At 52.0% G+C, this 24,679-nt stretch overlaps 4 protein-coding genes across 4 annotated transcripts; all 4 read left to right on the top strand.

Moving 5' to 3' along the window:
* Positions 1–8,186: 8,186 nt before the first annotated feature.
* Positions 8,187–14,151, top strand: CTAM01_09787 (1,3-beta-glucan synthase component FKS1; the record flags this gene model as incomplete). The annotated part of the gene is made up of 3 exons (XM_060525803.1): positions 8,187–8,398; positions 8,457–13,745; positions 13,809–14,151. The coding sequence occupies 3 exons, from the start codon at positions 8,187–8,189 to the stop codon at positions 14,149–14,151; spliced, it is 5,844 nt and encodes a 1,947-aa protein (XP_060379489.1).
* Positions 14,152–15,454: 1,303 nt separating this feature from the next.
* CTAM01_09786 (aminotransferase class I and II) lies at positions 15,455–17,284 on the top strand (the record flags this gene model as incomplete). Its single annotated transcript, XM_060525802.1, has 4 exons — positions 15,455–15,685; positions 15,761–15,861; positions 15,930–16,440; positions 16,514–17,284. 4 exons carry the CDS (start codon positions 15,455–15,457, stop codon positions 17,282–17,284), a joined length of 1,614 nt encoding a protein of 537 aa, XP_060379488.1.
* A 2,292-nt stretch (positions 17,285–19,576) lies between these two features.
* On the top strand, positions 19,577–20,889 carry CTAM01_09785 (cell wall glucanase; the record flags this gene model as incomplete). The annotated part of the gene is made up of 2 exons (XM_060525801.1): positions 19,577–19,649; positions 19,709–20,889. The coding sequence occupies 2 exons, from the start codon at positions 19,577–19,579 to the stop codon at positions 20,887–20,889; spliced, it is 1,254 nt and encodes a 417-aa protein (XP_060379487.1).
* Positions 20,890–22,532: 1,643 nt separating this feature from the next.
* CTAM01_09784 (fatty acid desaturase) lies at positions 22,533–24,402 on the top strand (the record flags this gene model as incomplete). The annotated part of the gene is made up of 2 exons (XM_060525800.1): positions 22,533–22,756; positions 22,884–24,402. The coding sequence occupies 2 exons, from the start codon at positions 22,533–22,535 to the stop codon at positions 24,400–24,402; spliced, it is 1,743 nt and encodes a 580-aa protein (XP_060379486.1).
* Between the last annotated feature and the right edge of the window lie 277 nt (positions 24,403–24,679).

Genomic DNA, 24,679 nt, shown 5'->3' with positions numbered 1-24,679 from the left:
TTTTTTATTATAATAGTAGGTAATATAAAGCTTATAATAATAACTACTTATAACTTATATTTTGTTTATTTATAAGACCTTTTATTAGTCTTTAATAGTTTAATAAAAGTACTCTTAGGCCTAAGTAAAATACTTAATTTAGTTAGCCTCGGATATAGGGGGTTTATAATAAGTAATATAATAATAAAACCCGAGCTAATATAGGGCTACTCGTATTATATAAGTACCGAATTAAGAAAAAAAGAGTATAATTAAAAATAGTAAAAAAGAAGCTTAGTAGTCGTTTTTAAAAAAAATAACGTACTTAACGAGGGCCTCTTTTTATTATAAAGTTATAACCCGTAAGTAACTAAAACGTAATATAATTATTATTAACGAGGCCCTTATAGCTATACGGACCTAGTCTTTTATAAATTTAGTTAATTTAATTATTTAAACTTATATAAATTTTATATTAATATATAATATACGAATTTACTAATAGTTAGCCTTAATAAAGTACTTTATTATACTACTTATTAGCCATACTATATTTATAATAATTTATTAAAATAAGGTAAATAGGTAAGTAGGTAGTATATAGGAGGAAGAATTTATAATTAATAAAAAAGTTAGGCTAGGCTAATTAGTAGGCCTATGCTAGAATAGTGGCTTCTGATTGGTCGAATTGCCCATGGAAGGCAGGCACGGGCCATCCCCACCGGTACCTGACAAGGGGGTTAAACTTTGGCCTGATACCGTAGTATGCTGCCCGTGGAGAAGAAGGCCGCGCGGTACGGAGTACGGAGCATGGCACAAAGAGAACAGACTCAAGCCCAAAGTTCTGCCCTTGCTAACTTACAGAGTAATTGTTAAACAATCTGATTTCCAATTGCCGCATCAAGACTCTGCAAGAACAAAAACAAATCGTCCATACGGTAAGGTGTCCCAACGCCAGCTATATGCTGACAGTCGCAACAACGGCACTGTACCAGCATCGCGAGACAAAGAACAAGAAACAGACGGATTTTGTGGACTTGGTGTCTTATCTGGCCCCTGTTCGCGGCGGCGGAACATTTCGACAAAGAAAGGAACCCCTGGAAGCCCGTTGCTGAAAAGAAATTCTGGCTTTTTTTTTTTTTTTTTTTTTTTTTTTTTTTGTGGAGAGCACCGATGCCACCGAACCGTTGTGCGCTGCGCCACGAAAGCCACCCAGCACCGGCGGGAACTTGACGAGTTGGAGAGGGATCTAGCTTGAAACCGTAGCCCATTCTGGGCGGCGATGCTGACGCTGACGCTGACGCAAATGCTGTTGACCGCCAAGTATGAGGTGGTTGAGATTCACAAGGAATCGATATCCGTAGATATGCAATAATAATTTGAGAGTTGGATCTGCTTCAGGACCGGATGGAAGATGCCCGGGTCTTGCTACAACCCCGTGGCAGCGGGCTTTCTGTACGGGGCACCCATCTCTACCACGGTTCAAAATGCACATAGCGAGGTCCATCTGCCGCAAGACAGGTAACAGACTGAACGAACAATACCAATTCTTCGAGAAAGACTAGCATGCACGATTTGCCATTTGCCATTAGCTAGTTGGAGTGACGTCAGGTACGAACAGGTGGTAATTTCGGAGGCAGCCCGAAAGCACACTCTGCCGGATCGTTATAGCCCAGCAGCTTATGATATTAGGATGTCACGATGTGTGGAAAAAGACTTGGTGAAGGACTGGAGGTGTAGACGGCGGACGGACGCCCCTCCGATCGAGATCGTTGTGCAAACTCGGAATCCGGCTTTGCAGTGGATTCTTGCATGGTAGAAAATGGATAGCTTAACATTTTGGTATGCTGCGCTATCGTTCGCAAAGGGCAAAAGTCGATTCGCTAGGCATGCCCGGAAAATGCTATGGCATGGAGCGGCACCTACCTGTGCTAATCCAATTTGGCTAGACTGCGGTCCAGTCACTTCAGTTTGGTGTCTTTTTTTTTTCTTCTTCTCCAACCAAGTGGGTTGAGGGACGTGTGTATGACAACATCATCGCGGACCGTGCAAAAACATTTGATTCAAAAATCGAAGATACTCATATCCGTATATGCGTATGCATAGGTACTTTGGACGAATAATTGTGTATACGAATCGGAGAAGACATTCAGGCAAGAAAGGAGGGGCGGGCAAAAGGCAGTTGCGAGAGCCCGGCGCCAAGAACAGCACTGCGCCTTCCACATTGTTTGAATCTTCTTTGCTCGGTGAGTTGTTCAATGGAAGCGTGCCTTAGTGCCCACTGCCGATTGCCATGGTGGTATCTTTCCAAGTCTCTGATTGACTCGTTACAAAGCCGGTACCTGCATCCGAACAACACATCCACATCGCGCCCGCGTCCAATTCAGGTTGGATTTCCCACCCATTCGTTATCGCTAGGCGCTTTAGCGTGGGTGCATCTTTTTTTTCTATCCATGAATCCAACCTTAGAGGTGTGCACGCTGCAGGCCTCCTTTTCGGCTTTGATTAGCACCCCCGCCAGCCTCTTTCCCACGTACCTTTTGCCCCCACTCTCCCGCCTCCGCCCTCGCGGCCCCCTCCAGGTTTCTTGTCCCAAAACCCAGGCATAACCAGGTGCCAGGCTCAAATCTTCCGGATGGCTCCAATCTCAATGGATGCATGCACGGATGGTGAGAGCATTGTGCTCTTCACCGTTATAATCTCCTTCGTGATTTCGTGCTATCGCGTTGGCCTCTGAGGGTTTTCGAGGCTGTGATTTATACAGAAAACTCCCTTGCGTCCATTCCGCTGCCATTCAAAGGAGGCAGAACCATGCACAAAGATCCATGAAGTGAGGGAGGACATCTGGATTCTTGACAGAGGAGGCCGTTCTTGAAATAAATAGTGGACCACCAAGCGCAAGCTATGGGTCTTGATTCTCGACTTTGTGCATCCAAATCGACAAATCGTTCATCGCCTTTCCCCTGGGGCAAATTTCGCACTCGGCACAACTGTCGTCATTCCACTGCACCACCATGCCACCATGTGCCTGTAAGGTAGCATTATACCATCTTATATACCTCAAGCACAGGGCATGTACTCTACTCAAGTCGCGTTCCTTCTGGGGTGACCGTGAAGCAGGTTTTGAGTAGTTCGTGTGACGGAGTACAGATACGGGTGCCATGCGCAACTGGCAATTGCCACGGGCCATAGCGCCCGAGTCGAGGGATTTCGACCATTGATCGTCCCGAGTTTAACATGGCATTGTTGTTATCCAATTCAGCCATTTGCTGTTGACGGTTGTTGATCTTTTCCTAGCGGTGCTGATCTGCTGTCGGGCCGCCTGCTAAAGTGTAGGTCACTAAACCGACGCGTTTCCAGGGCCTGAGAATCAGCCAACACGACAATCTTCTCTACTGTGTACGTTGAGACAGTGCGAAGAGTGAGCATCCCAAGATAGATCATTGTGGGGTCACACTAAGGCAGGATGCAGGCAATGTGTTGGCCGCAGGTACTCGGGATTCGTACGTCTGTCTGCGTATTGGTATGCTTCCAGTTCGATGGTGCAGCGGTGGCAAACCCAATGCATCCTTTGTCGGCGTGAGGCCACTTGGCAGCCAACAGACACGAAGTGCAGCCGGCATTATTACGAGCTATCGACTCTGGAGGGTTGACAAGGCTCGTGTACCAGTAGAGACACAACGCTTCTCGTGTTGTTCACGATATAGCGCAGATACATAGCAGCAACTGAGATGTCTGTTTGGTACCAGTCGCTTTGGGCAAACTGCCGCAGTCAACTCACGTCACCAAACTTTGTCTGTACTTGCTGTCGAGCGGCATATCCGATACCTCACAGACTATAAGTCCAACCTGCGATCAATCCGATCTCTACTGCAAGAGGTCAGAGTGTGCTGAAGTCCACCTCTGTCTCTGCTTGCGAGCTGCAGCTGACAGCTCGCTCAGTCCGAAGGTCAAAGCGAGCGGCCTAATCAACTCTATCCGTATGCGAGAGAAGAAACCCAGATGTTCTTCTTGCTTCCTAGAGCTGGTCCGCGGATGGTGTTGCAGTACCGAAGTACCCAGCAGGACAAGCCCACCGAGGCGCAGCTGCAGTTACTGAGACGGCGATCTCGGCTGCCCACCCACAACCATCTGCAAAAGTCTGTGTGTGTATTCGTACCTATTGCTCAACTTGCTTGTCCTTCAGCCTTCCAGAGCCTTGGCTGAGGCCGGCTGACGGGGACAACCGTCGTGGCTCGGAAAACGCACGAGGGTTGCAGATAATGCGGCAGCTGCACATCTGTGACAGAAGTAATGGCAGATGAGTTGACGGTCGAAGGGAAAGTCCGCAAGGCCCATGGGCTGAAGTGGATATCTTGTCGGAGAAGTTGAGAACCATGCTTCCACTGCTTTGGTCTGGCTTGAACCAATCTCGGGAAAGATGATCTGAGGTCGGGTTCATGGGGAGAATGATATGGTGCGGAGCGAGACGAGTTTGACCGTTGACGGGATCTCGGGAACAAGATGCTCTGGGCGGTCGATAATGCCCTAGGATTGCCACCTAATCCTTATTATCCTCGCTAGCTCATGGACGATGTACGCGTCCAACTCGTATCGAGCATTTCGAGATGTATACGGCGTTAACGGCAACCGCGACGGGCCGAGAGGGAGGCAGAACGTCCAGTCCACCAGTCTGACAGCGGACTTGACGAGCAGCATTTTGCTGAGCTGGAAAAACCAATTCCCTTTTTGGCGAGGCGGCGGTGCGAGAACTGAAGGAATACAGGTTTGAGAGGTCAGACGTAGCTGCGACGAGATGAACACTCACCCAATCCCCATGGATCTCGGTTGTGATCTGGACAGGACAGGACCTTGACACACTTGAGTCGACCCCTGCCCTGGCTGTTAATTACCTAGCAGCAAGTACCGGAACGCCCGGCCTTGCTCTGGAAGGCAGGCCAAAGATCCAGGTACGCAGCACGCAGTAGCGTCCCCTGTTGCGCGGATCGGTTGCCCCTTTCCCGTGACAGACCCAGCCCGTTCTCCCTCGTTGAGACATTTGTCCACAACCAATCGAAAGGGAAAGACAAGATTCAATCAAAAAAGTATTGAGGGAAAGAGATGGATTGATAATCCGATGGAGACGTGTTTGATGGAGTGCCTCATGGAGTCAGCATCCAGCTGCCAAGGAACGGAACGGTCGACAGATAACGATCCTGCGTAGTACTATTATGGATAAGGAGGTGCGGTTCTTTCAGGCTTCCAGAATCCAGATTGCCATATTTGCTAGGATTGAAAGTGAAAGTACCAACCCATGGCGACGCGTGAAGTGACCTACAACTTTCGTTTTGAAAGTGGCTGGGTGCCCTATGACATAGGAATACAATGCGACTCCAGAGCCGATTACTTTGTAGAGAGGCCTGGCATCTGAACAAAATGGCTCCTCGCTGGACGAGTGAAGTAATCTCTAAGGTACTGTGTAGGTCGGGGATACCAAAGTGAGGGCCGAATGAACACACAGTAGATAGAAATGAAGAGACACTCATACCTGGGCTATGAATAGTAGCAGCACCTGTATCTGTACGCGTAGCTTCAGGGTAAGGAGTGAGACTGCGAGTGAAGTGAAGAGTGCACAGTGAAGTGAGTGAGTGAATGAGTGGGCGAGTGAGGGCGGTGTTTGACGTTCCTCTACGCAGTATGGTGGAGCCGTGCCCCCCAAAAGGCAATTCGCATCCAATGACATTGGACGTTCATCGCCCCCCTTCCTTGGCCTGCCAATTCGACATAGCCCCTGTAGGGTGCAGGTGGCAGGTCGGAGGTCTGAGCCTTGAAGTTGGAGTGGAAGGTGACGGGAGTTTTCTCGCCTTGAATCTGGCTGTCTGGCACAGAAGTCTGGCACTGTCACTGCCAGTCAAAACTCAATGACGGCGGGCTGCAGGCTTGCACTTGAACCTCACCCTTCTGCCGGGACCAGCCCCCTGTCCGTCGTAATTCCCCACCCTCTCGAGGAACGTACCTTTTTTCACAGTGCGACACTGAGGGCAGAGTGGGCAGGTACTTTCTCGTTCCCGCCCGCCTTTCCAGCCCGCGGACAGAGCTTGACTGGCCAGGACATCCCACTCTTTCCGCCCACAGACACGACACGCCGTTTTGCCCTGCTCCTTGCCCACCTGGACTTCAAGTTGTCTGTTCTTTTCATCTGACCAGTCAACGTGCAGGAATGCAGTCGCACAGCCACGCCTTCCTGCCGGAAAACTCAGAAGAATCTATGCAGTACGGTGAGAAAGAGACGACAACTTTGAAGATCGAGACAGCAGAGACGTCTTGCGATTTGCGACTGAAGAGAAAGGGCAAGGAAGGAAAGAAGAAAAGGCGAGAACAGTTGCCCACTCCTCAACGCGTTCCAACTTTCAAGATGCCGCTGCCGCCTGCATGAGGCAAGGCAGGTAGGTGTCTGGTATCGTTATGTGCCTGGATGAGGTACTTCCTTGGACGAGGTCAATCCTGGACAATGGGTGGGCCACCTTCATCATCACCAAGCCCTGTCTACGGAGTACCGCACTATGAACTCTCCTGTCCTTCAACCGGCGGCATGTCTGAATCTCGTCCAGGTCCTGAAGGCGCTTCCAAAACAAAAATTACTGCTCCTGCCTGTGAGTGTAGTGTATCCGTACGGAAATTTAGTTGGTCTTCCCATTCGTATTATTCTGACCCGTGCCTGCCTTGCTGGTGCAGATTGCAGTTCTCTTGATTCTGGTTCTATCCTGTGTAAATAGAAGGCTCCCTGTGTGGACCCACCCCCTGTTCTAATTTTTTCCTGTTTGCTGCAGCCCGTTCAGGACGGGCCGTCTGGGATTCTGAAGGGGGTGTCTCTCCTCCTTTCCCTTTTCCATATTTTTTGGTCCTGTTTTTGGTGCATACCTACGCAGTACGTAGCTACCGGCGCGACTTGCTGTGCACTGTATGAATAAGGTAGGTACAGAGAGAAGGGAGCAGAGCAGGAAAGGAAAGGAGACCAGGTCCTGCCTGATTCTTGAATGGTCCCTCTCCTTTTCGTCCAGTTGTGCATCTAAATGTGCCTAAGTACTAGCAGCATCCCGTCCCTCTCCTGTCCGCCGTTCGTTAGAGAACAACCATTACACTGTACTGTACAGGCCTGTTGCGGTTTCCCTCCCATCATCTGAGGATCTCAAGTGCCTGTCAACTTCAAGGTTGTGTGCTTGTATCATCTCTCACTGTGCAGCACCCCCAGTCTTATCCCTTAACCGCCCATCCATCCACCTATTATCCGTCCATCTGCCTCCCCCCTTTTTGAAGCATTGTGGCGTGGGCTGTTACTTGTGTATGTATTCGTAAAGGTACCGTCCCCTTAGCCTGTCGTCTCTTACCTTAGCACCAACAGGCCCGGTGTCACTTCCATCCACTCCCTCTATCCGTACCTTACCTACCTCCTGCTCCTCCACCCAACCTCTTCTCTCCCGCTGCCTCACCTCGAACCTCGCCTTTTCACCTCCTTCCAAACCACAACAGGTTCGCACCTTCCATACTTCGCGTTCCGTCCACCCCTTTTCTTCCCTCCTTCCACCTGCGCTTTTTCTACCCTTAATTCATCACGCTCGTTTGTGAGACGGCCTCCCTGGGCAGTCGCGGATTTTAAAACAACAACAAAAAAAAAGTATTACCCATCACCAGTCAATCGCTTCGTCGTCTTCTCCAAAGCCGGCCAAGCTTTTGGGTCTACTGCAAGAGGTCGTGCTTTGCCCTCCTCTCCTGAGCAGTCCAACGCATCGTGTATCCGGCGCCAACCTTGCCCAACCTCTTTGGTTCACGGTTTACCACCTCCAAAGGAACAATCACCAAGCCAACTACGCCAGTCGGCCTTGCCGTGCTCCCGCAGCTCCCTTCCTCCACCTCACGCCGCCGAGCCACTAGACGGTTTACGACTTTGCAATCCAAATCACTGTCGCTATCTACTCTTGTTGTGCCGGCCACATCAGTTTGGGCTCACCATCGTCAGCCCTCCCACTGATCCCACCACACTTATTTCGAGAATCCTCCCTGATGACTTTTGGACGGTCAGTAACCCAGCCTCTCCTCTACTCCCCTAAAGGCGCTTCTACTTTCTCCCCCCTCTCTCCGCAACCCCCGCTTGCCAATGGATGTGGCTTGAAATATTATCGATCCGTTCGTACTGACTCTGATGCTCTGCTAGATAATCGCTTTTCAGAATGTCGGGATACCCAGCCGGTGGTGCTGGTGGCGGTGGCCACCAGGGCTACGATGACGGCTACGACCAACAGGGTCGCGGCCATGGAGGAAACGGAACTCAGCAGACCGATTCCTATTACCAGGACGACCAGCAGTACTATGATCAGCATGGTGCCTACGACGCCCACGGTGGTCACCCCCAGCAAGGTGGTGATGGCTACTACGATGAGTCGTATGTTCTTCGTTTTTGCCGACTCTAGTTGAAGGATTGTGCTAACGATACTCTCCAGGGGCTACTACAATGCCGACCCGAACAATGCCTACCACCAGGATGGCGGATACTACGACAACAACGAGCAGTACCAGGACGGCTACTATGACAACAACCACCCCAATGGCTACTACGACCAGGACTACAACCAGGGGCATGCCGGTGGACAACGCCATCAGGGCTCCGAGGAAGACTCTGAGACCTTCAGCGACTTCACCATGAGATCCGACATGGCTCGAGCTGCCGATATGGATTACTACGGCCGCGGCGACGAACGTTACAACAGCTATGATCAGGGCGGTGCTCGTGGATTCAGACCCCCTTCCTCCCAGATCTCCTATGGCGGAAACCGCTCTTCTGGGGCTTCGACTCCTAATTACGGCATGGACTACGCCAACATGATGTCGGCTGCTTCTCGCGAGCCGTACCCTGCCTGGAGCGCCGATGCTCAGATTCCCCTTTCCAAGGAAGAGATTGAGGACATTTTCCTCGATCTTTGTGCCAAGTTTGGATTCCAGCGGGACAGCATGCGCAACATGTACGACCACTTCATGATTCTTTTGGACTCGAGAGCTTCCCGCATGACCCCTAATCAGGCGCTGCTGTCTCTCCACGCCGATTACATTGGTGGAGACAACGCCAACTACCGCAAGTGGTACTTCGCCGCTCACCTGGATTTGGATGACGCTGTCGGCTTCGCCAATATGAAGGGCAAGGGTCTGCGTCGCAAGGCCAAGAACAAGAAGAAGAAGAAGGGTGAAGCTGAGAACGAGGCCGAGGCTCTGGACGACCTTGAGGGTGATAACTCTCTCGAAGCTGCCGAGTACCGCTGGAAGACGCGTATGAACCGCATGTCTCAGCATGACCGCGTTCGCCAGCTTGCTCTGTACCTGCTCTGCTGGGGTGAAGCCAACCAGGTTCGCTTCATGCCCGAGTGCTTGTGCTTCATCTTCAAGTGTGCCGACGATTACCTCAACACTCCCGCATGCCAGAACTTGGTGGAGCCTGTGGAGGAGTTCACCTTCCTCAACAACGTCATTACACCACTCTACCAGTTCTGCAGAGACCAGGGCTACGAAATTTCGGATGGCGTCTACGTGCGACGCGAGCGTGATCACGACAAGGTCATCGGATACGACGACTGCAACCAGCTCTTCTGGTACCCCGAAGGAATCGAGAAGATTGTCCTCGAGGACAAGTCCAAGTTGGTCGACATTCCCCCTGCCGAGCGATACCTCAAGTTTAAGGACATCAACTGGAAGAAGTGCTTCTTCAAGACATACAAGGAGACTCGGTCATGGTTCCATTTGCTTGTTAACTTCAACCGTATCTGGATCATTCACTTGACCATGTTCTGGTTCTACACTGCACACAACTCTCCTAGTTTGGTCGTCGGTCCTTCGTACGAGCAACAAGCCAACCAGCAGCCGACGACGGCCCAGAACTTCTCTATCGTTGGATTCGGTGGTACGATCGCCGCGCTCATTCAGGTTTTGGCTACTCTGGCTGAGTGGGCATACGTGCCGCGCAAATGGGCTGGCGCGCAGCACTTGACCAAGCGTCTGCTGTTCCTGATCTTCATTCTCATCATCAACGTTGCGCCCTTCGTCTACGTCTTCGTGCTCCCGAACCCCAATGAGCAGATTGCTAAGATCCTCGCCATTGTGCAGTTCATCATTGCGCTCCTCACCTTCATCTTCTTCTCGGTCATGCCGCTCGGCGGTCTCTTCGGCAGCTACTTGACCAAGAACTCGCGCAAGTACGTTGCCAGCCAGACATTCACGGCAAGCTACCCGCGCTTGAAGGGCAATGACATGGCCATGTCCTACGGTCTCTGGGTTGCTGTCTTCGGTGCCAAGTTCGGAGAATCCTACGTCTACCTGACTTTGTCCTTCAGAGATCCCATCCGTTACCTCACCATCATGAACATCGAGTGTCTCGGCGACAAGATCATTGGCGATGTTCTGTGCAAGAAGCAGCCGTACGTTCTTCTGGCTCTGATGGCCTTCACCGATTTGATCTTTTTCTTCCTCGACACGTACCTGTGGTATGTCTTGGTCAATGCGATTTTCTCCATTGCCCGATCCTTCTATATCGGTTCTTCCATCTGGACACCTTGGAGAAACATTTTCTCTCGCTTGCCCAAGCGCATCTACTCCAAGATTCTCGCTACTGGCGACATGGAGATCAAGTACAAGCCAAAGGTTCTCATCTCCCAAGTGTGGAACGCCATCGTCATCTCCATGTACAGAGAGCACTTGTTGGCCATTGACCACGTGCAGAAGCTTCTCTACCACCAGGTTCCTTCCGAGCAGGAGGGTAAGAGAACATTGAGAGCGCCTACTTTCTTCGTTTCTCAGGAAGATCACTCGTTCAAGACTGAGTTCTTCCCTACCGACAGCGAAGCCGAGAGACGTCTTTCCTTCTTCGCTCAATCGCTGTCGACTCCTATCCCGGAGCCTGTGCCAGTCGATAATATGCCGACCTTCACCGTCCTCATTCCTCATTACAGCGAAAAGATTCTGCTTTCTCTCCGTGAGATTATTCGCGAGGATGAGCCCTACTCTCGCGTGACTTTGCTTGAGTACCTCAAGCAGCTTCACCCGCATGAATGGGACTGCTTCGTCAAGGACACAAAGATCCTGGCCGATGAAACCTCCCAGTTCAACGGCGACGGCAACACCAACGAGAAGAACGAAAAGGACACCGCCAAGAGCAAGATCGACGACTTGCCCTTCTACTGTATTGGTTTCAAATCTTCTGCCCCCGAGTACACCCTCAGAACCCGTATTTGGGCATCTCTTCGCTTCCAGACCTTGTATCGCACGATTTCTGGCTTCATGAATTATAGTAGAGCTATCAAGCTTTTGTATCGCGTGGAAAACCCAGAGGTTGTCCAAATGTTCGGTGGCAACTCCGACAAGCTCGAGCGTGAGCTCGAGCGCATGGCTCGTCGCAAGTTCAAGCTCTGTGTTTCCATGCAGCGTTACGCCAAGTTCAAGAAGGAAGAGATGGAGAACGCCGAGTTCCTCCTTCGTGCCTACCCCGATCTTCAGATCGCCTACCTCGACGAAGAGCCCCCTCTGGCTGAGGGCGAGGAGCCTCGTCTGTACTCTGCTCTCATCGACGGTCACTCAGAGATTATGGAGAACGGCATGCGCAAGCCCAAGTTCCGCATTCAGCTTTCCGGCAACCCCATCTTGGGAGACGGCAAATCCGACAACCAGAACCACTCGCTCATCTTCTACCGCGGTGAATACATCCAGCTTATCGACGCCAACCAGGACAACTACCTCGAGGAGTGCCTCAAGATCCGATCCGTCCTTGCCGAATTCGAGGAGATGAAGACTGATAATGTCAGCCCCTACACTCCTGGTGTCAAGAGCAAGATGACCAACCCTGTCGCTATTCTTGGTGCTCGCGAGTACATTTTCTCGGAGAACATTGGTATCCTCGGTGACGTTGCTGCTGGAAAGGAACAGACATTCGGTACTCTCTTCGCCCGTACTCTTGCTCAGATTGGAGGCAAGCTTCATTACGGTCACCCGGATTTCCTCAACGGTATCTTCATGACGACCCGCGGTGGTGTTTCCAAAGCCCAAAAGGGTCTGCATCTCAATGAGGATATCTACGCCGGCATGAACGCCATCTTGCGCGGTGGCAGGATCAAGCACTGCGAGTACTACCAGTGTGGTAAGGGTCGTGATTTGGGTTTCGGCTCAATTCTTAACTTCACCACCAAGATTGGAACTGGTATGGGTGAGCAGATGCTGTCTCGCGAGTACTACTACCTCGGAACTCAACTGCCTCTGGACCGCTTCCTCTCTTTCTACTACGCCCATCCTGGTTTCCATCTCAACAACATGTTCATTATGTTGTCCGTCCAGATGTTCATGATCTGCTTGCTCAGCTTGGGTGCCCTCCGGAAAGAAACAAAGGCGTGCGACTACAACCGCGACGTTCCCATCACCGATCCTCTCTTCCCTACTGGTTGCCAGAATACCGATGCTCTCATGGATTGGGTGTACCGCTGCATTCTCTCCATTATCTTCGTGTTGCTTTTGGCTTTCGTGCCGCTGGTCGTCCAAGAGTTGACTGAGAGAGGTTTCTGGCGTGCCGCCAAGCGTCTTGGCAAGCAATTCTCTTCCCTCTCGCCGTTCTTCGAGGTCTTCGTTTGCCAGATTTACGCAAATTCGGTACAGCAGGATCTCTCGTTTGGCGGTGCCCGGTACATTGGTACTGGTCGTGGCTTTGCGACTGCTCGCATTCCCTTCGGTGTCTTGTACTCTCGTTTTGCCGGCCCTTCGATTTACTTCGGATCTCGTCTACTAATGATGCTTCTCTTCGCCACCGTCACCATCTGGCAAGCCGCACTCGTCTACTTCTGGATCTCTCTTCTCGCCCTGGTTATCTCGCCCTTCCTGTACAACCCGCACCAGTTCGCTTGGAGCGACTTCTTCATCGACTACCGCGACTTCTTGAGGTGGCTGTCCCGTGGTAACTCTCGCTCTCACGCATCCTCCTGGATCGCCTTCTGCCGTCTGTCTCGTACCCGTATTACAGGTTATAAGCGCAAGGCTCTCGGTGACCCGTCTGCCAAGATGTCGTCTGACGTACCCCGTGCGGCTATCACCAACATGTTCTGGGGCGAGATTCTTACTCCTCTGCTCCTCGTGGCCGTCACTGTCATTCCGTACCTGTACATCAACGCCCAGACCGGCGTCTCTGCTTCCAACAACCCCGATGCCTCATCTTCGGCGATCAAGCGCACCAACTCTTTGATCAGAGTCGGAGTTGTCGCACTGGCCCCTATTGCAGTCAACGCCGGCGCGTTGTTGATGTTCTTCTTCATGGCCTGTTTCATGGGTCCCCTCCTGAGCATGTGCTGCAAGAAGTTCGGTAGTGTCCTTGCGGCGATTGCCCACGGCATTGCCGTGATCATGTTGCTTGTCTTCTTCGAGGTCATGTTCCTGCTCGAGTCTTTCGATTTCGCCCGAACTCTGCTTGGCATGATCGCCGTGGTCGCCATCCAACGTTTCGTCTTCAAGCTGATTATCTCGCTCACTTTGACGCGTGAGATCAAGACGGACGCGGCGAACATTGCATTCTGGACCGGCAAGTGGTATTCTATGGGATGGCACTCAGTTTCCCAGCCCGCCCGTGAATTCCTCTGCAAGATTACGGAGCTGAGCATGTTCGCGGCCGACTTTGTCTTGGGCCACTTCCTTCTCTTCATCATGCTTCCGGTCATCCTTGTGCCCAAGATTGACATGTTGCACTCGATGATGCTCTTCTGGCTTCGTCCTGGGTACGTATCACCATCACTCGTCCACAATCCGTTCCCGCAGCATTGCTAACAAACCCCTCACAGTCGCCAAATCCGCCCGCCAATCTACTCAATGAAGCAGTCCAAGTTGAGACGCAAGCGTGTCTTCCGCTATGCCATTCTCTACTTCACCATGTTCATTCTCTTCATGGCTCTCATGATCGGCCCTGCCGTCGTTGGTGACAAAATCCCTATGAGCATCTTCAAGTCTCTGGACACGACGGACCTGGCCCTGATCCAACCTACCAGCCTTAACAACGACAACACGCGTGGGGAGACTGAGACTGGAACTGGAGCGGCAGACTACTCGGGAGCCTACCTTACGATGACTTCATCGTCGGCAAAGGCGTCCAAGACTAGCAACTCGCAGAGAGTGCGCCTTTTCTAATTGTACGAGCTGTATCATAGACGCATTTGGGGGTGGTAGAGAGAGTCGTCGTTCCACAAGCGGTTTAGGGACGTTCCGAGGAAGGACGAACAACCTAGACTTCGGCGGCAGGTTTTTAATGTCCATTATCAGGCGTGTATTGTGTCTTTCCGACTGCTACCTATTCATTTCTCTTTTTGTACGGGCAGGAAAACATGGCTGGCATGGAATCACGGCTGTGAAGGCCTGCAGACTACGTATATCACCAAAGGCCAAGAGTGAGACTACCTTAGACGGGTGTATAATCAAGTCCCATTTTGTTCACTTACAAGCCCTACCTACTAAGTCGTAACTTGCCAGCATTTGATGTGACCCACTGCAATTCGTCGTCCGCGACGCGGGATGTACGTAGCTACCTGTGTTGGGTTCAGGTGCCGAGTTGAAGGCGCCTGCTCTGTGCATATCTGCAGGAGACCAGACTGACTGACCAGTCCCTTCGCTTAGGTGGGCTGAGAGAGAGGGAGTTGCGAAAGATACGAGTCATGCCTCCCATTATTAGAGTCAGTTTTAGGAGTGAGAAGAAGGACCGTATTTGCCCTCGGAGAACTAGGTAAGGTGAATGGCAATAAGTGAGGTATCCGTATCCTGACCACAAGTGTATTATGCGTGGAAATGCAATAATGAGCATTGCATCCTTAAGGGGTATAGATGGATTATGCGAAGACGCAGGGCTGTCCAGGAACTCAGGGGCAGAGAACCTTGTGGGCCAATCAGAAGTTTGTTGAAAGGACATGAAAGGATCGACCGCCAGGGGGCGCGCTCGGGGAAAAAAAACCGCGTCGGAGGTGCTGTCACTTTGGCGCATTTTCAAGACCTGAGCGCACTTGTGACTTGGTCGATTTGTCGATTTCTTGCCTCGCATTCCCTTACCAACCTAGGCACCTTGCCAACCCGTTGCTACTTCAGATATTCTACACGAGCGTCCCGAAAGGAAAGTCTACATCATTGTGTGTCTTGCGCTCCTTTGACTGTAGCACCGAGGTTCCGTACCTATCACTCCAGGGCTCCATACTTCAAAGTACCTTAGCAGACGCAAAGCACCTATCGCACCAGGATTGGCTGACAATCCAACGCACCATCCCGTCATCCTCATTTCCTTCACAAAGGTACCACGTCCGGATTCTTCGGCCGCGACTACTCACAACTTGAACCATTCTACAACACATCAAGTTGTCGACCCGCCTCCCGCATTCCTTCGTCTCTTTCAGTCAACTCGTGCGATCGAACTACATTATCCCACCTCTGCCATCTCGTCAAAGCCATCATGGACGCCGGCGAGGCCCAAACGAAGCTGATCGCCTGGCTGCACGAGGCCTCCGAGGCCTTTCAAAAAGTCCCTGGATCAGCCGTTCTAATTCGCTACATCCAATCGAGCTACCAGAACGATCCCATTCGCTCCGGCATCGAGCTAGTTCTCTTCATATTCTTCGTCCGCTATCTCTTGTCGCCCTCCTATTCAACCCAGAAGCAGAATTTCATCAAACTCCGCGATGATGTGCGTTGAATTCGATATCCTATCCCGGCCCCTTGGCTCTGATACCCCGAGCCTTTTACTGACACTGGTGGCTAGGAAATCGACGAGTTGGTAGAAGACTGGACCCCGGAGCCGCTTGTGGCTCCTCAAACAGCTCTTGAGGAGATCGAGGCCGAGAGGTTGCCTGTGATTGTTGGGTACGACCGACCTCCCCTTTCCTGTTGATGATCCTTTGCCAGGGAATCTCTTGGCTGACATCTTCCAGACCGACCGGCCCCAAGACCAAGCTCGCAAACGGACGCACCGTCACGAACCTCGCTTCATACAACTTCTATAACTTCAATGCCAACGAACAGATCAAGGACAAGGCCATCCAGACGCTGCGCACCTACGGCGTGGGCCCATGCGGTCCTCCCCAATTCTACGGCACTCAGGACGTGCACATGAAGACCGAAGCAGACATCGCCGCCTATCTTGGTACTGAAGCCTGCATTGTTTATGCCCAAGCCTTTTCTACTATCTCGAGTGTCATCCCCGCCTTCTGCAAGCGCGGAGATATCATTGTCGCTGACCGCGCTGTCAACTACTCCATTCGCAAGGGTATGGAGGCGTCCCGAAGCACCATCAAGTGGTACAACCATGGTGATATGGACGACCTTGAACGTGTCATCCGGAAAGTGGTTAAGGACCAGAAGGGCAAGAAGTTGACGAGAAGGTTCATTGTCTCTGAAGGCCTATTTGAGATCACGGGAGACAGCGCGGACCTGCCCAGACTCGTGAGTGATTCGTCTTGAGCGCTACTTTCGCCACCACAGGAAAGAGACCATTATTGGCTGACAAGGCATGCAGGTTGAACTGAAGCACAAGTACAAATTCCGCATCATCCTCGATGAGACTTGGTCTTTTGGCGTCCTCGGTCGAACTGGCCGGGGCCTTACGGAAGCGCAAAACGTCGACCCCTCCCAGGTAGACATGATTGCTGGCTCTCTCGCCGGCCCTCTCTGCGCTGGAGGCGGCTTCTGCGCCGGTGCCAAGGATGTTGTTGAGCACCAACGTCTCACGGCAGCTTCTTACACCTTCTCGGCTGCTTTGCCAGCCATGCTTGCGGTCACCGCCAGTGAGACTCTCAGCGTTTTGCAATCTAACCCGGACATCCTTACGCAGTGCCGTGAGAACACCAAGGCCATGAGGGCACAGCTGGATCCTCGCAGTGACTGGGTCGTCTGCACCAGCTCGCCCGAGAATCCCATCATGCTGCTGGTGCTTAAGGCCGAGGTCGTCGCTGCGCGCAAGCTTACACGAGAGGACCAAGAAAGGCTACTACAAGACTGCGTTGATGAGGTAAGCAAGCCATTGACATATGAGATTCCAGAAGAAGACGGTGCTAACCGTGGTTTGCCCATCAAGGCCCTTGCAAACGGGGTTCTCATTACGCGCCTCAAGAGCATGCCCATTGCCAACGACCTGAACCCGAAGGATGACAGCTGGCAGATCCAGCCAGCGCTCAAGGTTTGCTTGACCACCGGCTTGCCCAGGAAGGACATTGAGAAAGCAGGTGTCACGATCCGACACGCTATCACAAAGGTCATGACCCGGAAGTCGAGCTCCAAGTCATCATAGCGCACTTGACTCATACTCTGCTTGGAATGACTTTACGGCATGCACTAGAGTGGATGACTTTATGCGGGTGTCGTTTTCACATGCGTACTGGGACTTGTGTCGAACATAGATAATGCCGGAATCGAGATCACGGCGGCTGGGGACTCGGATACCCTAGAGAGTTCGCGGGCTCACTTGTAATGACATACATATACATACTAATTAATCACAGAGGCTGGAACAGCAGTCAAATATTTACATCTCGGACGTCTCCTGTCGCACAGGAATTTGAAACAATCGGCGTGCGGAGCTATGCAAGAGAGAGCTCGGAACGCTAGACAAAGACTCGAGAAAATTTGCCAAAGGGGACATGAGTGATGGCAGCAAACACAAAGGCCATACTGCCAGCCACCACCCACTTCCCGCTGTCAGCTCGGCTCCGGATCCGGCATCGGGCGGACGGTCAACTGGCCCCAACAACTCGGCATTATGCCGCCCTCCACCTTTGTCGACGGACTCCGTAGGTCCAGACCTTTCGGAAAGTTTCCTCTCTTTCCCCTTCTTCATCCGGCCAAACCGCAGCTTCGGGTCCTGCAAGTGTTCTAGACCAGCGATACATCTCTTAGACATGCTCTACCATACGTGTTTTGCCCTCTTCCGATGGCTTTTAAGGGTTTTTCAAGACTAAGCCCCAGAAGTCGGGGGAGTGACGAGTCTTCTTCGAACACGCGTCAAGGTCTTTTTGACTAGGTACAAATTCGTAAATCCATTGCGCTACTAGGCACTTGGATCGGGTACCTGTATGAAATTGGCGTTCAAAGACCGGCCGCCTCTTCAAAACCGGGCACCGCCTTTGATTACCTACACGGCGCCGATGAGGGTTTCAAGCGAGAAGCCTTGACAGTACCTACCTCAGGCAGGTTGTGTCGTCTTCCTCCTCGGAGGCTTGAAGAGGTAGAATGCAGGAGGCTCTAAACCATGTGTGTGGAGCTGGGTCCAGGTTATAGAGTATTTTGATCATACGGTGACCTCTATAAGATGCCTCGATGTCGTTCCTTTTTCATCTCATGAGCTCTCGAGATCCTCACACATTCATTGAACCGTCTGAGACGACCATCTCTATTGCCTCCCTTCACTTTCCTTATGCTTCTTGAGTAGAAACAACATTCCTTCAGTTGCAGAACCCAATCCTACCTAGCATACAAGTGCAACGCTTCCCATACATTGATCTACTGTAAGTTGGCGCTTGCCTCACAAAGCGTGTGTCGATCACAGGTAGAAATTCCACGTCAAATGCTGACCTACATTACAAGATTAAGGCCCTTCAAGCATCGCGTTCCTTGGCTGCACTTACTCGGAGCAATCGAACCTACATTGGTCGAACTCAGAAGACGACATCGAGGACCAGAAACTCATTCACACCAACGGCTCGACATTTGTTTATCTTTTATCTCCAGATACTGAGAACAAAGTGTGACCAACACTCTGCAAATCATCAACAACAACAACAACAACAACAACCTAAGCTACGAAACCCGTTTTCGGAAGTGAGTTAAGAAGTCTACATCAATTCCTTGGTGATTTTGAATTCCTCGGGAGAGGTTCCTCGGCCCCCTAGGATAAGTGTTGGCTCTTTCCACAAGTGCAATGTGTTGCTTGTTACAAGTGGGAACCAACATTCCTGCCTCTGGCTGGGCTGTCTCTCCCTCCGCTCGTTACTCCCTTCCCGTCTCATCTCCTAATTCAATTGTCTCCCGTACCTCATTTTATCCCGTTCCTGCAGTTCTTGGAACAAGACATCAAGCCCCTGCCGAGCAACTTTGTTGCATGATTGGGCCGCGAGAAGTCACAGCCAGGTACCAAGGACGCCCCCGTGGGGGTGGAGGACTGACGCTACTTGAATACACCATGCCCGCCATCTCTGCCTCTTTTGGTGCTTCTCGTCTTTTCCATCTTCTCGTCTTCTTTCCCTCGTCCTATACTCTTGCTCGTCGCCGTTGGCTTCGTGTAGTGCAAAGCTGTATCGACAGCGATTCGTTCCTTTCCTGCTGATGTTGTTGCTTTCGTTGTAGTCACTCATTTTCTGACCCTACCATTCTTCTCTCTCGTTCAATCCTGATTCCAAACCTGTTTAACTCACGATTCTATCGCTACATAGCCTGACTTTGAACAATCCTGTTCCAGCGAAATCCAACTTCAACCGAAGCCTAGAACCACGGGCGTCTACACCACCATATTCTCTGGTATTTTTACTTTGCCTGAATCGGGCCCAATCACCACGCGTCACTACGCTATAAAAGTCGCAAATCGGACATGAAGTCTACCGGTATCTCGTCAACACTGGCGCTCGCTGCCTTGTTTGGGCTCTCGGCTGCTCATCCCAAAGGTGAGCCGGACTTGTTCGTTGCCATGGAGTTCAAGAGCATATCTGACACAATTGTGTAGGCACTAGAGATGTCAAAGGAGCAATTGTTGGGCCTGAGAAGATCCTCGTGACTGATTCTTCACTCAACGAGGCGACCGAGGCCCCTCAAGTAGTTGTCTACGTCGACGAAGAGGGTACTCCTTTGGAAACGACCGTCGAAACGGTCCGCTTCGTGCCGCCATCGCAATCAGCCCAACGCCCCTCGAAGCCTGTAGATCTCAAATCCCGATCTGAGGAACTAGCCACTCGCGTTACCTCGTCACGAGACCTTACTAGTGACCTCCTAGGCTCTTCTTCTCCGTTGGTCGCCTCGACGACCGCTTCACTCTCCGTTTCTTCAACATCATCCTCTACGCCAACACCCTCCCTCACTTCGAACTCCACTCTCACTTCAAACTCGACCCTGAACGGAATTGCATATGCCCCTTACACAGCAGCGGGACTGTGCAAGACAGCCGCTGAGATCGACGCCGACTTCACAGAGCTCAAGGGAAAGTACTCGGTAGTGCGCACCTACGGTACCGACTGCAATCAGATCGCGAACGCCCTTCCCGCGGCTAAGAAGGCCGGTCTCAAGCTCTTCTTGGGCATTTTTGACATCAGCTCAATCTCTGAACAGGTCGCAGCCATTAGTACGGCAGCCAACGGCGACTGGTCTCTGATCGATACTGTCAGTGTCGGCAATGAATTGGTCAACAATGGCAAGGCCACAGCGCAGCAAATCGTAACAGCTGTCGGGGAGACACGCCAGCTCCTCCGCGCCAAAGGTTACACCGGCCCTGTCGTAACTGTTGATACCTTTGTGGCGGTTCTTGCCAACCCTTCACTTTGTGATGCTTCCGACTACTGCGCGATGAACATTCACCCCTTCTTCGACAGCAACACGGCGGCGAAGGACGCTGGCTCGTTCATCACCAACACGGTTGCGCAGGTCCAGGCCAAGCTCACTGACCGAAGCAAGCGTATCGTCTGCACGGAGACGGGCTGGCCATGGAAGGGAAATTCTAACGGTGCCGCTGTGCCAGGTCTTTCTGAGCAAAAGTTGGCCGTCGACTCAATCAAGAATGCATACGCAAGCCATCCGAATGATGTGATTCTCTTCTCTGCTTTCAACGATCTCTGGAAGCACGCCGAGGCAGCGACCTTTAATGCGGAGCAGTACTGGGGCATTGGAGCTCTGTACTCGGCATCTGGAAAATAAGTAGAAGGGCTGCTAGAGGAGGAAGCGAGATGGTCGTTTGTTTCTGCTAGGCTGCGGGCAAGCCAAGGACGAGGCGGATACGTATGATTTTTTAGGTTGAAATGACGGGTATCAAAACTTTCGTGTAACATGTATTACAACCCAAGTTCTTTTTTTGGGAATGAACGTCTGTTCAACTGCGTCTTCCTTCGTGGCCTAGGCCATGCGTGCATTTTTATGTCTTCAGAGATTCTTGTCTCATGATCTACTAAAGTCCACTAGGCTGACGCAGTCTGGGTTGTGAAGAGACCGGCGCAGCATCTTTATGGTTCCCAAATTCATTCTAACGGGACCTCTGCAAGGCTACAAGTGAAACTCGTAGCTTTAGGTCAGGCAAGGTATGTAGGTAGAACTGTCATTGTCTAATCCGATGGCCCTCCGTGGCCCAAGCACCGTTCAACCGGGCCGTCCGGACCCACACGTCTGACAGTGCCTGATGAAGCCTGTTCGATGTGGTCTTTCGATGGGAGTGACCCCGGGGAAAGAAGACGAGAAAAGGTATACATGTGATCGCGATGGGAACAAGTGAGGGCAGCCCAGGGGGAAAAAAGAAGTGAAAGTTGTTTGCTGGATTCACCCAGTTAACCTAAGTTCAAATGATCATCTGTACACGTGTATCTATTCTCGAGTGAGGAATGGGGTAATGAAAGCGCACTCGCAGGCAGATGTGAGCTGAGACAACTGGAAACATGCTATGGTGGGACTGATCAGTGATGTTTCTCGAACGATTTGTCTTGGGAGGAAAGTGGCTGTGGCTGTATATTTGCAACGGTCAGCGGACTCGAGCGGCCCCCGATCACCCGATTCGTTATTTGGCTGAGATGAGGCGGTACCTGGCTAGCTGGGTAGCTACGGCACGGTACTCCGTAAAGTAGGTAGACACCTATTCAAGGGCAAGCATGGATGCGCAGCGCCCTAGGCCTAAGATAGTAGAGGTATTACAGAGCGGGATGGGTTTTCGCCGCGGATCCCGGCGCAGAGGCCGCGCAGAGCCCCTCCAAGGTGTCAACCTCGCTCCCTGTCTCTCCCACTTACACTCGAACTCAAGTGCCGGTATACGTTGTCTGTACCGCGTAGGAAAACACTCTTGACACACTAGAAGCATCTCAAACTTTCGATAGCTGAGGTACCTTAATTAGGATGCCACTTTTTCTGAGAGCAACGGGGACCACTCTTGGCCTCATTGACAGCTACCTTTAGGAACGTGCCTAGTTACTGGACATAAGGTACCGTCCATACCTTGATGTACGTACGGTCCAAAGTACCTTGGACGGCCGGATCAACATGGAAGATGCGGTGAGCTTCGGCGAACCAAAGCTGCAGCATCCCTTACCACGTTCCGATTAGGTGTTTTTCCCTTGCCTCCAACCACCCCTCCAATGCACCACCTCTAACTTCTCCCATTCTTTTATTCCCGGAAGCTGCCTTTCTTTCACAAGAACTCAAATTCGTTCGTTCGTTCGTTCCATTGGTATTTCAGCACCTGCTCCAGGCATTCCTCGTCCCAAGCTCCTTTCTGAGCTTTGCCGCCTTGCACATCCGACAGTCAAAACCCAATTGCAACGTCACAAGACGGTCGTGCCGGAGCCGCGAGCGCAAGCGCAATGGCTACCTCCGTGGGGACAGCTTCGAGTGGGAAGCCAAAGAGGACGAGGGAGTACCCGCTCATGTCGCGCCGCCAGATTGAAGATTTGATCGCACAGGGCAGAGTTGTCACAATAGTTGACGATTTCGTCGTCAAGTTGGACGGGTGGCTAGCATACCACCCGGGCGGCGACAAGGCTATCCAGCACATGGTCGGTCGAGATGCCACCGACGAGGTCACCGTGTAAGCGCACCCCTGCTCCTCTCCCGATTCCCACCAGATCCTTCCCCGTCGCAGGCTGGGAAGAGGGAGAGGAAGAGAAACAGTAACCGAAATCACAATGGCTTATTATTGTCTTGCATCCCGGCAGACTGCATTCTCCAGAAGCCAAGGCGCAAATGGCTCGGTATCGAATCGGAAGAATCGAGGGCCACTGGAGGAACTTTGTCCCACCCATTCAGGGAGGCAAGTTCAGGACGATTGAGCAGGGCGGTCCCGAGTTCGACCATGCCGAGGACGACGACGCACTGCGCTTCTTTGGCGCCTCGTCTCCCAGCGACGTCAGCTCACGAGAAGCCTCGCCCGTATTCGACACCACCGAGAACCACGTCCGTCACAGAAACGGCGCTGTGGCGAGCCCGAACTCAGCCTCTGGCTCTTCGGCCACGTCAGTCATCGACGATGGTCACGACGACAAGGAGATGGACGGCACTGCTTTCCTCGACTCGGAGACACGGAAACAGATCCGTCTCGACCTCGACAAGTACCCTGCCCTGGACGACGAGACGCAGTCAGACATTGTGCGAAAGTACAGGCTCCTCGACAAGCGCATCAAGGCCGAAGGGCTTTATGACTGCGACTATCGTGCCTACGCCATTGAAGTATCACGGTATACGCTTCTCTTCGTCGGTATGCTGACGTTTCTGCGATGGGGCTGGTACTTCCCAAGTGCAGCTTGTCTGGGCTGCTTCTGGCACCAGCTCGTCTTCACCGCCCACGACGCCGGGCATATGGGCATCACTCACAACTTTCACGTTGACACGTGTATTGGCATCTTCATCGCTGACTTCATGGGCGGTTTGTCCATTGGATGGTGGAAGCGGAACCACAACGTCCACCACATCGTCACGAATTCTCCCGAGCATGACCCTGATATCGAGCACTTGCCCTTCTTCGCCATCTCCCACCGCTTCCTTGGTAACTTGACGTCGACCTACTACGAGCGTGTGATGGAATACGATTTTGCGGCCAAGCTGTTCATGAAGGCGCAGTCGTATCTCTACTACCCCATCATGCTCTTTGGCCGCTTCAACCTGTACAGACTCTCGTGGGACCACCTCATCATGGGCCGCGGTCCCAAGAAGGGCATCGCCTGGTGGCACCGCTGGCTCGAGGTGGCTGGCCAGGTTTTCTTCTGGGCCTGGTTCGGCTACGGCATCGTGTACAAGTCCATTCCCACCAATTGGGACCGCTTTGTCTTCGTGATCATCAGCCACATGTTCCAGGCCCCGTTGCACGTCCAGATCACGCTCTCCCACTTCGCCATGAGCACCGCAGACTTGGGACCCCACGAGTCGTTCCCGCAAAAGATGCTGCGGACGACCATGGACGTCGACTGCCCGACCTGGCTCGATTTCTTCCACGGCGGCTTGCAGTTCCAGGTCGTCCACCACATGTACCCGCGCATCCCACGCCACAATCTGCGCAAGACCCAGCGGCTCGTGCAGGACTTTTGCAACGACGTGGGTATTCCCTACGCCCTCTACGGTTTTGTGGACGGTAACAAGGACGTGATCGGTCGGCTGGCCGAGGTGTCCCGGCAGGCTGCCATCTTGGCAAAATGCCAAAAGGTCGCGGCTGATCACATCCAGAGCGGCCACGGTCACTAATGGCATCCTGTTGGCTGTTTCGGTCTTGTTTCTGAATCTCACAAAAAGAGTTGGTCTCATTTTCGTCATCTGGCTGCATAATGTACTTCTCCATATAGATACCCCTCTCGCCGCGGGGAGAGGAAGACAATGACCCTGTTCGCGACTAGGGGTGGTAAGGAGAATGATGTGAGAAGAGGAGACATGCATACCAACCATGTGGTATGTGGCGCTCAAGCCAAGATTAGCTATAGTATCTGGAAGAATCGATCTGATATGACATGGAAATCTGTGTTCG

Source organism: Colletotrichum tamarilloi (assembly GCF_030869305.1).
Source record: "Colletotrichum tamarilloi strain Tom-12 chromosome Unknown Scaffold_41.1, whole genome shotgun sequence".
Taxonomy (NCBI): Eukaryota; Fungi; Ascomycota; class Sordariomycetes; order Glomerellales; family Glomerellaceae; genus Colletotrichum; species Colletotrichum tamarilloi.
Note: the sequence above shows the minus strand (reverse complement) of the source record. Positions and strands in the feature narration are given on the sequence as shown.